The following is a 14,907-nucleotide window of genomic DNA, read 5'->3' on the forward strand; positions in this document are numbered from 1 at the left end:
TTTTCATCATCACATTTCATCAGTTTGTAATGATACTGCCTATTGAAGCTCTAGTTATGATTTATAGCCCAACTAAATTCTCAATTTTTCTGAATTTGTGATTATCTTGTAGAAACTATGTTATCTTACAAATAAGAGATAATTAATAAATGTATTGTATTGTTGGAGGGCCAGAAGGAAGGATTGAATAACATATTTTATTCCTGCAACATAGTCATATATATAATATATGTATGTGTTTTAAATATGCATATTTAACCATGTGGCTTTTTCCTGTTCAGTGTTCTTGAAAATTGAAATCGATTCCTAATTAGCATTATTAGTTTGGTCTCCAAAATGATTGGTCTCCAAAAAGGTTATTTTTGCTTGTTATATCCAGGAAAGACCAAAACGAGACTAACTTCCTTAAGTAAACCTGAAGCGGAGTACATGCTTCTATCAGAGCGCATGTCAGAACTCAGCCTTGATCACTTCACCTCGAGTTCAGAGGCCCGAGGGTGGCTCCTTAATTAATGGGCATTGGCCTACAGATCTTAAAGTGTTAACATTTTACTGAATTTAGACACTCCAAAGTATTCAGTCCTATAAGTACACTGTGCCTCCAAGTATTATTACTTTTTGTTTGTCTTTAGTGCAATTTTCCCTCTTTATTAAAAAATAAAATTATTTACTTAAAAACTTCTCTTGGAAAAGTGAAGTCCCTTCCCATCTATTAAGAATGTCTATCTTTTTATGATATATGTTTTTTTCATTTTAAACAATATTTACATAAAAAATCTTTTAAGATATGTAAGAAATCTAAGTTAATATTTTTAAATGATTCCTGCTGTTTTCAAGTGACTCCTTACCATAGTAGTTTTATCCCAAATCCACCAAATTCATTAAAAACAAAACAAACCAACAAGCTCTGTTTTAATCTTGAAAGAAATCTGCATCTATCTAAGGAATTGGATGTACCCATATGGTTTGGTGTGTGAGATTTATACTGAAAACAATTCCATCCAAATTGGTTGTGTACATTCTACTGCATTTCAATACAGCTGGGAAGCTTGCTCTTGTCTGCCTCGTATGGCAACAGGATGTGTTGCTGTTATTTGTTTCCCAACTAATCGCAAGTCCCTCGGGCATGGGAGTCACCGCACATCGCTGTGTAAGTCTGTGCCTTGCAAAGTCCAAACGTTTGCTGACTTGGTTTACTTGATTTTATATTATTTTGTAAAACAAATGCTTCCTATATTATGAATGGTTTACCATATCAATCTGAATGTTTATATATTAGTCCAAGAAGTTAGTTTTAAGACATGTATAGAGTGGAATGTTTTCTTTTATTAATTGTGGTCTGAATATAACTTTTAATGTACTTTTTAATTCTCCAGAAGAGTATATTTATATAAACTTTTTAATATTTTTATGAAAATTATATTCAAGGTACTTACTTATATCTTTTGGTGACTGGTAGGAATATGATTTCCTACCTATAATGCTGAATATTTTAAATATAATACAGAAAAGAAAGTTGTAAGTGGAAGAAGAGGGAAAATTAAGATTTTTCTCTCCTAGTGTCTGTTGTTTGCGATTAGACATCACAAAGCATCTTTCTTACCTTCTTAATGCAGCTGTTTCTTTTCAAATCCATGTTGGTAAGAAAATCCAACTCAAGAAGAAGAACCGCCTGATGTCTTGTTTAACACTGCACCTCTGTGAAGCGTCCCCTCTATTTTTCCTTGAAGTCATACTCTGGCAGAACTACTGTCATTGCCCTTGCTTTTTGTCTTTGCCGCACATTTACTTTTCGACAGGCTTAAATAATGGCTCAAATGGCTCAAATGATTCATGCCCGCAGAGGGATGTCTTCATTGGCTCTATTCACATTCCCTTTTTTAACTAATGGTCTGGTGAACACCTAGTGTAGGTGCATTTTATTAGAGAGTATATTCCCTCTAAATGCTGTTCCTAAGCTGAAAGAAATGGGCCATCATCACATAAAATTAAAGTATCTCTGTAGAATTTACAAGAAATGGAATGTCCTTATTCCTGAGGCATAGAACATAAGGGGCTTTTTTCTCTCACTACACTAATGTTGATTAAGTGTATCACATCAACAGCTGTTGTGACATACAGACAAATGAATTAGTCCACTGAAAAATCGCACTTAAAAGGAGCAAATCTCTTGAAGTTTCTCATTCTTTACAGTTTTCTTCTCTCGTTTGAGAGAGGAGAAACCGGTTGCCACTCTCCAGATTCCTCACTCTGAGTTCATAAAACTGCAATTAATAACGGTGAGCTAAGGCCATTCTGTATTTGATGCACTGCTCTATCATCATTGAAAGAGAGTCTTTAAATCTGCTGTTAACAACTTGTAGGGACTTTGCACTGATTAATTCATCTGGCCATAGTCTCAAGGCTGACATGGCATCTTCTAGGCCTTCCATTCCACTGGGATCAATGTCATCATTTTATAAGAAATGAACTTACTACTTTATAGACTTGGTTGGAAAGAAATTTTAATTGTCAGCTTTAGACTGTGCCATTGGACTTTAATTTGTTGACTTACGAGAACACAGAAAATCTCATATTTTACTGAACTTTCTAAACATAAAATAAAGTGATCGGAGAATCATAGTGATTCTGACATTTGAACTTCAGCAAAAGGACAATACATTGAGGTTAAGTACTCTCCTTCCTGGAATGTCCGGCACTCCATGCACAACATATGTCACGTTCTTAAGAAAACATGCCTTAGGAGAAGAGCACTGACAATTGGGTCAGGAACGTTGGCTTTTAGAGTAGACATTACTTGGGGGCCACACAACATCTGTTCTCCCTACATCTGGAGCCAGAGCCCGAATTCCCGCTGAAGAAGTACCTCTCGTCCTCCGTGTGGCCTGTGGAGCTGCCGGCCAAGGCTCCCTGGCCGTCTACCCAGGACAAATGGCCAAAGCTAGTAAGCTTTCTCCTTTGGGGTTTGGAGTCTTGACTATAAGGATAAGAGGAAAGAAAAAGTATGTGGAGCTAGTTTGTTCTAGGAGTGGAGACCTGAACACATTTGTTGTCTTGCTATTTGGAGCCAGAGCTAGTTTCTGCCCCTCTGGACCGGGGTTTTGCTTCTGGACTGTGAGCCACTTCCAAGCCTCCCAAGACATCCCGCTTTTCATTAATTTAGCTGGAATCGGCGTCTGTTACTTTCCTCTCAAGAACTATGTGAAGATTAATTTTATGTGTCAACTTGACTAGAGTAAAGGATACCCAGGTCGCTGGCAAAAACATTATTTCTGACTGTGTCCATGAGGGTGTTTCAGGAATATATTAGCATTTAAATTGGCAGTCTGATTGTTAAAATCTCTTTCACCAGTGTGGGTGGGCATCTCCAGTCTGTTAGGGGTTCGACAGGACAAAAAGGTAGAGGAAGGGCAAATGTGCTCCCTCCGCTGGAACTGAGACATCCATCGTCTCCTGCCCCTGGACATCAGCACTTCTGCTTTTTTAATGTCTCACTTGAAGCAAGACTTACGGCATCGGCTCTCCGAAGCTGGGCTTGACTGGAAGTAGACCACTGGCTTTCTTGAGCTTCCAGCTTGCAGACAGCACACTGTGGCACTTCTCAGGTTCCATAAATGTGTAAGCCAGTAGCTCATCATAAGTCTCCAATCTATCTATCTATCATCTATCTATCTATCTATATCTATCTATCTATCTATCTATCTATCTATCTATCTATCTATCTATTATCATCTATCATCTATCACCAATCTATCTGTCCTCTATCTCTATTGATGTTGTTCCTCAGAACCTAATACAAACTATTAAAACTTTGTTTTATAATTATTACATTTTGATATTAGTGTATTATCCTTTGATAGTCCTTAACCTTACATTCTTTTGAAAATAAAACGTAGTAGGATATATTTTACTGCAATGTAAAATATATCTTTAGTAGGCATTTCCAGGGTAAAGTGTTTGTTGGAATCCAAAATGCTGACCTAAGTCTATGAATGGTTCTTGGCTCTATTCCTGGGCAAGCTCCCCGTACCTTTGAATGCCAGCCTTCCTTTGGGTCGAGATGCTCCAGCCACTCTTGTTTTCATTCACCTTTTGAAACATGACATGCCTTTGTCTGTCCCATTCCTTCCATGTGAAATTTCATTTCATTGCCTTTACTCTCTCTATCAGCAAATGCTTTCTCAATCTTCATGTTGAAGCAAAATCTTGAGCAGATTTTCCTTGTCAACAACTGATTTCACATATCCTTTTGCTTAGTTGATAATCTTTGTGTGGGATGCCTCATAGGCCTTTCACACTTAATCTGACTCACCCAGGTCTGATGCTCTCATCTCCAGCCAGTTTTCCCCATCCCCTCTATCCAGCATCGCCATCATGCAGTGCCTCAAGCCAGAAGTCAGCCTTGACTCATCTCTTTCTGTTGCCCCAAACTGCTGCACCAGCCAGTTCAGTTGCCTTTACCTCTGAACTAGATCCCCAAACCTATTTCCTCTGTTTCACTTTCACAATTTTATCCTACTTCAGTTATCATCTTTTGCTTATTCAACTGCAATATCTTCTATTTTATTTCTGTGTACTCTTTAAAAATTTTTTTTATTGATTTCAGAGAGGAAGGTAGAGGGAGAGAGAGATAGAAACATCAATGATGAGAGATCGGCTGCGTCTTGCACACCCTTTACTGGGGATTGAGCCTGCAACCCGGGCATGTGCCCTTGACTGGAATTGAACCCAGGACCCTTCAGTCTGCAGGCCAATGCTCTATCCACGGACCCAAACCGGCTAGGGCTCTGTATACTTTTTAGCTCATACAATATAAGTGATCGCTCAAATTCTCTTTCTTAGAATCTCCAGTGGCTCCAATTATGAAGGAAAAAATATCCAAATTCCTGACTGAGGCCAGCAAGGTAGTCCAACATGATTGCCAACTTAAGCACCTTTCTTTCCCTCCCTCCCTTTCTTCGTCACTTTCTTTTCTGTCCCTCCCTCCCTCCCTCCCTCCTTTCCTCCCTCCTTCCCTTCTGTCCCCCTTTCCTTCCTTCCTTCTTTTCCACTCAGCCATTCTGGATCCTGAGCCACTCTGTGTGTATACAAGCTCTTCTCCCTGTTGGAATGTTCTTTGCAAATTTTTGCACAGCTGGCTTCTTCCTGTGATTTAACTCTCAATTCAAATCTTTCTCTGAACTTCCTTAATCACTAATTCTAAAGGAGAGTTCCCCATGCTCTAGCACATCAGCCTGTTTCAAAGCTTCCAGAAAACTACTCCTGTAAAAGTATCTTGTTCTCATTTTACTTATTTATATGATTTGCAAAAGCATATTTTCTCATCTAATTTCTCCTTCTAATTATGTTTAAACAAAAACCAACGTTCTCTTTGGCTGTTACTTTTTCTCACCTGTATTTTGGTTATTAGGTAACACATTTTCACAAGTTAATGAAGACTAATGAAATAAGAGCTAATTATCCTGTTTCCTGTGTATACATAAGAACAGGAATCTCAAGATATGCTGTTTGTGGAAATTAACAATTTAAAATAAGCATGAATGTGGCTTCATATTTAAGCTAGTCAAAAAAATGATCCCTTTTAAAAATGAGAAGTATCTGAGTGAAAGAATTAGCCTGGATTGATACTTAGTCATTATTATAAAACACTTAAGTAAATGAGTTCCTTAAAGGCAGAAATGGCATTTTCATTGTTTGACATCTTTGTTTCTTTGCCTAACATGTTGTCTGTGAGCTCAAGAGGAACCTCATCAAATAGTTGCTAAATTGAATAAAGTATATATTTTAGAATTGTTTTAATGCTTATAATCTGAAATTATGTTTGAGCAAAGGAAGGAGATTTTTGTTCACTTAGAATTATGAAAGTTCAGTGAATTTATGAATATCAATAGAAGTAGGATTCTCACTTTCTCCATCTCATTGGCAAACAATGATCAGGAATGAGATGAGATTCTTGTAATATGGATTTGAAGTTTTGCATTTTATTAAGAAGAGTATTTTTAGGACATGGCTTTTGGGACCTCTACGCTGTTTTCCAGTATCTTGTTATATCAATTCCTAATATGTATTAACTCTGATTAAATGATAACCAATATATTCAAGATGCCAAGTCATTGGTGACCCAACTTCTCTATGTTAATACTAAATAAATGTAGCGAGTTTCCTCAAAAATGTATTTAAATAATGATCTTGAAATCACCAAAGACTCTGGTCACCATATGACTACTTGTACTTAGTTCAAAATGACTATACAATTTTCAACATCCACATGTTTTTCTTCCTGGCATTTCTTGGAAGGTGAGAGAAAAACTTGTTCATTGCCCTCATCTCCTCTTTTTAAAATCACACCTCTTTCAGAAGTATGAATTTTCCAATGAAGGCCCACCTGCTTCAGCAGTTATTGGAAAGTCAACACCTGATGAGACGATGATAAAACATTGAGGGCACACTTGTAACCTGGGTTATTTTGTTCTTCCCTCTGCTTACTACAACCAGAAGAGATTGCCTCATTGAAACAAGTCCAGGTAATTACAGGAAAACAGCTTCATTTCAGCAGTCGTAACGTCAGATTTTTTAAAAGAATTGACTTTGCACATACATATAAATATGTGTGTATTTTTGTGCATGTATATGTGTGTGTGCACATATGAAGCAATTTTTATGGAAAACTGGTTTGGGTGAAATTGTAATAGGTTTTGTTTAGGGGTACAAATTCTTACAAATTGGCCAATGGGCTGAAATAGTCACAGAACTCGGCCTAATTTGTTCTGCATGGTGCTTTATTATTGTTGTTATTATTTACTTAACCTTCAGAAGTTAGGAGGTTTCACATGGAATTTCAGATTTCCAGTTTCTCCTGAAAAATCAGGAGACACTGTAAGAAATTGTGTGCAGTTCAAGCACTGGTGACGCTGTGATTTTAAACTACAAATAGCAACAATTTAAAGGCTTCATCCTGCCTGATGTTTCTCTTCCGTATCAAATGGTGGAAGCGGTAGGCACTGAAATGCTTACCCAGAATGCTCCCTGGCTTAATGGGGCATTACATGCCATCTTATTCCACCTGTAATTTCCCCCCAATTTCTCTGTTATATCAATTTTCCCTTCATAAAGTTTTGCACATTTGGGCCTATTTTTCTCCTCTCCTTGTTATGACTTTTATCCAGGACATGTTTTCTCACTTGGGGTTCCTGAATTTGTTTCTGTCGTAGCCATCACCATGCCTGCTGCCTAGCCTGTCCTCTGCCTGCCCCTGCCATTCTGCAGACTAGTTAGGAATTCATATGCCCTCAGCATGCTTCAGCCCTGGGTCCCGCCCTTTCTGTCCCAGTCTGTTGTCCCTCTCATTCTGTGTTAACTACAGGAAGAGCTAGCCAGGATGCCCTGACCAGAGCACAAAGCAGGCAGATGCCCTCTGATGACTCTGCTCCCAGCATTCCTCTGGCCACTTGTGCACATAGATGGGAACCACCTTCAAGGCTGGCCTTTAGACCACCTTGGTCCACAATTGCACAAGATAGCTCATCTTGCTTGTTACATATTTCAAAATCATATTTTGTTTCTCTGGTTGTCTTACAATGGGTTTTCTCTGAGCATGATCCTTGGATATCTTACTTCAGAATCACATGTCTTGCTCCTTAAGCATTTATTCCTGGGCTCCTGAGTTCCTTAAATTGGGACATAGGAATGTAATAGATCTAAAGTCTGATAATCTAGAATTTAAAGGCAGCATGACTCATAGTGATAGAGGACTGCCTGATGCCTTGATAGACTATAAAACAGGATGCAATTACGTGGACATGAGTGCATTTCAGGTCTGCGGTGTGTTTCTCAAACACTATTTACCTTAATTGTTGATAATAGTTCTGGGTGTGGCTGTAACAGGTCTCGGGCGCCCTTGCTGAGGCCATCGCCCCCATGACTCAGTGGACGCAAAGTGGAAGGCAGTCAGCGCCTTGCCTTTCAGGCAAACGCAAGCCAATAAGAGAGTAAACTTCTCGAGTGCAGGACTGTTTCTTTCTCTTTTTTCCTGCCCTTCTCGTGCCTCATCTCCAGGAACACATGGTTCACAATGCTGAGTCGCATTGGATAAATGGGATGAATGTCTGAAGATGGAAATTAGAAAGGACATTAGCATCCAGGTTGGCAATGATGGTGATGACTCATTGGTCGGCCAGTGGGTGCTTTTACTTCAACTCTAGTCAGTGAGGCATTGCTATGATTCTCTACCTTTAACAATGGGGAGTGTTCAGCTAGAGTCGCAGAGGGAGGAAAGAGACATTGTGATATGAGAAGCAACTACTTTCATCATTCATGAAAAAAATTGGAACAAATTTAAGCCATCTATTTAACTTTTAAGGAGGGGGGAGAAGTTGATTAATAACCATCCGAAAAATCAATGTGATAAAGTGGTTTAAGGAAAAGAATATAATTTGGAGCTGGAAGACCTGGGTTCCAGATTCAGTTTTCCATTTAACAGCTCTGCAAATCTGAGAAAGATCCAAAGTCTTTCTGAAACTATAAAATGTGAACAATGTTATTGCATATCAAGCTGCTGTAGGGACTAACTGATGAAATTTATATAAAATACTTTAAAAATATAGATGACTCTTACTATATTGCTCCAAATGTGAATGAGGATCTCAAAAAATATAACGATATTATTTTGAATCATGCTTTAAAGGGGGGACACACAGAAATAATGAAATCTCATCACAATCACACAAAGCAGGTGTCACCATGCCTCGCTGAGGACTCTGAGCTTCGGGAGGCTCAGCAAAACGCCAGAGTCACAGCCCAGTTAGCAAGCAGCTGAGCTGAGATTTGAAAACCACACCCGCCTAGCTTCTAACGCTCTACTCTTTCCAATGCACCAGTTTGCCTTAAAAAAAATAAATAAATAAGCCAACGCGTATACTTTTTCCTAACATTAAAATAAAGAGATTTATGTTTGAATACTAGCTCATTCTGATGATTCCCTATTAAGATGTTACTGTTGCACAGGTTGCTGTGATGACTCAGCATAATATCAGCACACATTGGCAATGCGGGCGATGTTATTACTATTATTGTTTTGGTGTTGTAAAACTTCCTTGACGTATATGTTAAAGTCTCCCGTGACCTGAGAATACAGTTTTGAGAAATGACAACTATTTAGGAGCTGTTTCTTTACGATTGAATAAAATTATGAAATAATGTAAAAGATACACCTATTTCAATAAAATATCAAGTCAACTTTAAGAAACATCTAGAATCTGGTTCAATTTCCTTTTATGAAATATGTTAAACATAATTTGAACGTAGCTTAAATGAAGTGTCCAAAGGAATAAAGCAGGTTACCTGGGAAATTAGCTTTTATAGATCACAAAATCTTAATGCCGAAACTGTACTTAATGGACACAATTTAAAAAAAAAAGAAAATACTTCAGTAAACAATTGACTGGTCTATCAATTTCATCATTGTTTCTATATGAGACTGTAGAGTGGAATAATTATAGCAAAAATAAATAATGTAAACATCACTAACAGTAGTAGTGACCAACACCTTTGTCTTCATGGATTTGGAGTTCACAGGAAATGCAAAGGGAAATCTTTGATCCAAGTTCAATTTTTAATTTCACAGTGCTGTTTTTTTTAAAATGTTCTATTTAAAAATCTCTTAATAAAGAGAAGCTAGAGAATTTTCTTGCCTGTGGCTTTTTGAAGGAAATGATTCTGAGAATACTTCATGTCTGCACCAACTTTTATCCTGAAACAGAATCTCTAGCAGAGAGGATCTCCAGCTATTATTGTGATTAGTGGGGCATGGGGCAGGCCACACCCTGAAAGTAATTTAACATCTTTTCTTTGAAACATTGTGTAAGGTCGTGGTTAAATTCAGATGCTGTGGAGTCACACACTCTGGGATCGAATTCAGCTCTGTCACACTTACAATCTTGTCATCTTAGCCAGTTACTTCAGCCCTTTGTGATTCTGTTTTCTCCTCTGAAAATCAGGAATAATTACTGTTGCACAGGTTGTTGTGATGACTCGGCATAATATCAGCACACATTGGCAATGAGGGCGATGTTATTACTATTATTGTTTTGGTGTTGTAGAACTTCCTTAACGTGTATGTTAAAGTCTCCCGTGACCTTAGAATACAATTTTGAGGAATGGCAACTACTTAGGAGCTGTTTCTTTACGATTGAATACATTTATAAAATAATGTAAAAGATCCACCTATTTCAATAAAATATCAAGTCAATTTACTTTAAGAAACATTAAGATGTTCGTAAAATGAAAAGATGATAGAATGAAACCTTCTAGTAAATAATCATGAGCTTATACGTGTTTTCAAAAGCGCACGAAGTTGCACTGTCCTAGGAGAACGTATCGATCTGTGTGTGTATTTCCAGCAGCGCCTTACGCACACGGTGCCTGCGGCCGCCGCTCTCCCCGGGGAGGTGGCCCTTTAATTGCAGTGAATGGCGATTCTATTTGTAGACATCACTTCCTACAGCACGCCTTCCTTGCTGTGATTATTATTTAGAAAATACTTGTTCTCAAATGATTTAGTCTCCTTGGCTAAAGGAGAAAATTCTACAGCACAACAAGAACCTCACAGATAATCTGTCTGAGCGGAAAATGTATATTCTCTCCCAGCAAAATAATCTGTTTACTGCAACAGAGGGAACAAAAGCTTCTCAATGCTAAACACCTTCACACGCCACCCAGCCGAGAGGAGAAAACTTTAAAAAAACCAGAAGCACAAATATTATTTTAATTGCCCGGCATTCCATCTCCCACACGATCTCTTGCTTATAAACAAAATCACAATTTTCACATTCAGAGAAAATCAATAGCAAGAAGACTTACCTTCCTTCAACCAAGAAATATTATTTTTATCATTTTCAAAATGCTCAGCTGCTCTTACTTTTATCTTTTCCAGCTCAGTTTCTGACATCTAAGTGGAAACACAATTTGTGATATAAAAAAAAAATTTTAAGAACCCAAATTTGTGACATTGAGCTTTATATTTAGAGACTAATGCCATATTATAGGAAATGTTTTCCCTATAGTTTTTCAGTTCACTGCCTAATGTTGTCTTACATTTTATCCATTTGTAGTATTTTAAAATATTAATATTAAAAACTAAACTTTATATAATATTTCATTTTCCAGCAATAGAGTGCTATAAGATTTTATGATTTATGAATATGAAAGAATAACAGATTAACAGCTAGCCATAGATTTGTAAAAAAACAAACATTCTGTTGCTGTTTTCATGTTTTTAATAATCTATAGAAGAGCATGTTGCAAATTGATATACAGAGATATGCATAATAATAAAACATAAAAGCACATTTTCACCAATTTATTGGGTTGAATGAGAACCCTATGGGCTGAGACAGGCCTGGAGCTCTGGAAGGTGAGGCGATCTGCCCTGGACCCCACTGCACCCCACTTCCCGGCCTCTCTAGGGAGCTGGGCTGACCTTGCTCCAGCACCTGCGGTGCTTACCTGGGATCCGGGAGGAGGCCCAGGGGCCAGGCAGGGTGCGAGGCGCTGGGCAGCCTTCTCCTTGCCTCCCGATGCCCAGCATTCCTCTCCCGGCCAGAAATGAGCAGGGAAGCAAAGCACTCCCTGCCGGTGGTGCTACGTTTGTAACGCTGCCAAAAGCATCCAACTTGTGGCTGAGAGCTTTTTTAAGGTCATGTAAAGCCTGTGGTTCAACAGTGAGAGCCGCTCCGGGCCAGCACTGATTTCAACGACACTCTGCAAACGTGGGAGAAATAATGAGCCTTCCCAAACAGCCGGTGTCTTCACCCCTTCCTTCCCCACACGCCACTCATCCTTAGGGTCAGCATGAGAGGGCGAGGAAGAATATGCAGAGACGATTTGGGTTACAAGAAAAGGAAATAAAACCTCTAAAGCTTTATTCTTTAGAAGTTCATCCTGCAGCAGAAAAATTGAAAAACAAGTTTTCCTAACATTGTATAGGAAACAAGAAAACAGATCGGGTTTTTGGAGAGTCTGCAGATGTTCCAAAAGGCTGTGAAATAACATTTCAAAGAGGTTTTGTCATTCGATTCTCAGTCAAAGCTAACTCTGTTTTCAACAGAGGTTGACGCAGAAGCCCAGCCCTTGGGCGTCGTGCTGACGAGGAGTCGACATCACTGAATGTCCTGTTTCCCTCAAGGAGTGTCATTCCTAGTTGGGGCCCACAGCGGTTTCCCTCCCCAGAGTCTTCACCCAGCAGCTGTCTGTTTTCTCATCACCTGGCACCCATTTCACCTTGTTTCCCAACTTCATTTATTGTGCTTTGCTCCATTTCATTGTTTTAAAAACTACCTTGATCAGCCAATTTCCATGGTAAGATGACTTTCAGTTTATCCTATGATCATTAGGATAAACTTCCAGATTCCTTTGACAGCTAAGGAAGACCTTGAAGGGTTAGATTTTATAACATGACTAGAGGCCCGATGAACGAAGATTCATGCAAGAATGGGCCTTCCTTTCCCTGGCTGCCGGCACCGCCTTCGCTCTGGCCAGAGCTGCCTTTCTGCCTTCCTATGCTGCCCAGAGGTCTGGAGTGGCTGGGGCGGTGCAGGACGCCTGCATCGTCACCATGGCGACGATTCAAGCGTTCCACCCCACCCCCAGCTGCTTGTCGCCTGCGTATGCAAATTAACCCACCATCTTTGTTGGGTTACTTTGCATACTCACTCCTGATTGGCTGGTGGGTGTCATAAAGGTACGGTCAATTTGCATCTTATTCTTTTATTAGTGTAGATTTTCAAACTGCAGCTAAAAGCAAAGCTTCCTCCGAGGTACCTATTCTTTTTCTCCAACCTCATTGTAATGCTGCCAGTCCCTGAACTTGCCTGCTTCTATTATTAACATTCCAGAAATGCTTCCTCAAAATCTCACCTCCACCCCCTCCGGGAAGCCCTCCGGACTTCTCTCATCCAGAAGCGATCCGGTTCTTCTCTGGTCCCAAGTGGGACTCCTGGCCTGAGCCTCTGCACTTTGCTCTACTTAAGCCCGCCCCATCTCTATGACAAGACTCTACTCCTGAGGACTCAGCCCTACCCCCACGTTTCATGCGTCTTGCTCAGTGTGTGGCGCGACCACATAAAGATTAATGATGTCTAGATAAACAAAACCAGAAGATCGAACACCACTGGTGCCGTCCTTTTCCCAAAGTGGTGGCATGCCTGACTGGCGCAGAGAGATGGTTCCAGGCCAGGGACCGCCAATGGGGACGGCTCAGTCCCTCAGGCAGACGACCTCGCCAGTGCTGACCAGGCAAGTCCAGGTGAGCTGTTTAAATTCCCTCCTGGGGGAGAGTAAAGCTGTAATTAACCTCGATTTTAAGTCTTGGCTTAGTAATGTTAGCTTAACACAAGTGCCTCCATTTTGGGCCTGTTATCTCCTTTTATAACAGAGTATGTGACATTACTTAAAATTTCTGTATGGAATTTTCTTTCATTTTAAAGTGCACCTTTTTTTTAAATTTAGATAATTAACTTTGAATTCTATTCCTGTCTTTGTAATCTTTCCTTATGAGAGCTGTAGATGTTAAGCATTATATTCAGTTTTTTTTCATCTACTTCATCAATAAAGATAAGACTAGGCACCAAGATAAACTATATACCACCAGTGCCTTTATTGGACATTGCATTAAGTGCATTCCATACAAATGCCAGCCTTTAAACCAATTACTCATTTGCTTAGAGATGTACTTGGGCCACAAAATTCTCCATCTGGGTGCTAAAGTCTGCTTTAAACTTGGATCTTAGTTTCTTGAGCTGGACTGGGCCTTGGAATGAATGAGCTAAACCACAGCTGATGATAAGAAGTAAGGAGAAACCAAGTCTGATGAACGCCAGGCAGAGCAGACTGAGAAACAAAAGATGGTCCAAAAGGAAACTCTGATGTCCCGGGCTAAACAATGCAGACCCAGAGGTGCAGTCTCCAGGCTCATCTTTCTTGACAAACTCTGTTTTTGTTGTCTTGTATAAATAAAGGTAGTTTGAATATACTCTTATTTTATAACCTTATGCCTTTTATTTTGACTCATGCATCCATATATCTAGTTCCTACTCAAAATCTGATCCAGAGATAAAAGCTTCAGGGGAAGACAACCTTTGCCAAGAGAAAAACCTGCAAGATCATCATCTAGTCTATGTTTCTGTTAAAATAAAATGGAATGATTGAAGCTAGAGACTTCTTTAAGAAACAAATAATTATGTGCTGTCATTAGTCTTTTTTTTCTCCAAAATCACCACAGTCACTGGCCCTTGATTATAAAACAATGAAATTATATCATGATGTAGCAATATGATATTAATCAATGTGTAGAGAAGTCATCAACTCAGATGACTGTAATTCGTAGAGCAGAGCTGTCAGAGGGCTTGGTGGAGGGGGTCAATGGACATGGTGTGGGAAGGTGGACTACTCCTTCCAAAGTCTGTTTACTGCTACAGAGCTGAATCCCTGTTTACTTAGTATAGTTAATTATTCTAATGACCAATATATGCCATTAAATATTTGCATTTAAAATATTCTTTTGGGGATTTTGTGGTCTTGATACAAAAATACGTATGGAATAAATAATCATTGGCCCAAAATATCAGAGGCAAAGCAAATACAACAAATCATACAAGCTTCGCCAGGGGAAGGTCACAACTAACCCCACAGGCCTACAAATTACAGGATTCATTAGATGCTAGAACTCATGAAATGTTCAGCTTTAAGATATAATACTCAGAGATATAAAATGAATTAAGGCCCTGACTGTGTGGCTCAGTGGATAGAGCGTCGGCCTGCGGACTGAAGGGTCCCAGGTTCGATTCCAGTCAGGGGCATGTACCTTGGTTGTGGGCACATCCCCAGTAGAGGGTGTGCAGGAGGCAGCTGATC

General features: G+C 39.4%; 1 protein-coding gene across 2 annotated transcripts in view; it reads right to left on the bottom strand.

The window, feature by feature from the left end:
* MDFIC2 (MyoD family inhibitor domain containing 2) overlaps window positions 1-10,945 on the bottom strand; it is a gene marked incomplete at both ends in the record, with an annotated part of 120,806 nt that extends 109,861 nt beyond the window's left edge. For both annotated transcript variants that reach the window (XM_079794965.1, XM_079794964.1), the window contains one exon: window positions 10,858-10,945. In XM_079794965.1, coding sequence (XP_079651091.1) covers window positions 10,858-10,945 — 88 coding nt within the window. The remainder of the gene's footprint in view (window positions 1-10,857) is intronic.
* Window positions 10,946-14,907: the final 3,962 nt, after the last annotated feature.

This window comes from Cnephaeus nilssonii, assembly GCF_951640355.1.
Source record: "Cnephaeus nilssonii genome assembly, chromosome: 17".
NCBI lineage: Eukaryota > Metazoa > Chordata > Mammalia > Chiroptera > Vespertilionidae > Cnephaeus > Cnephaeus nilssonii.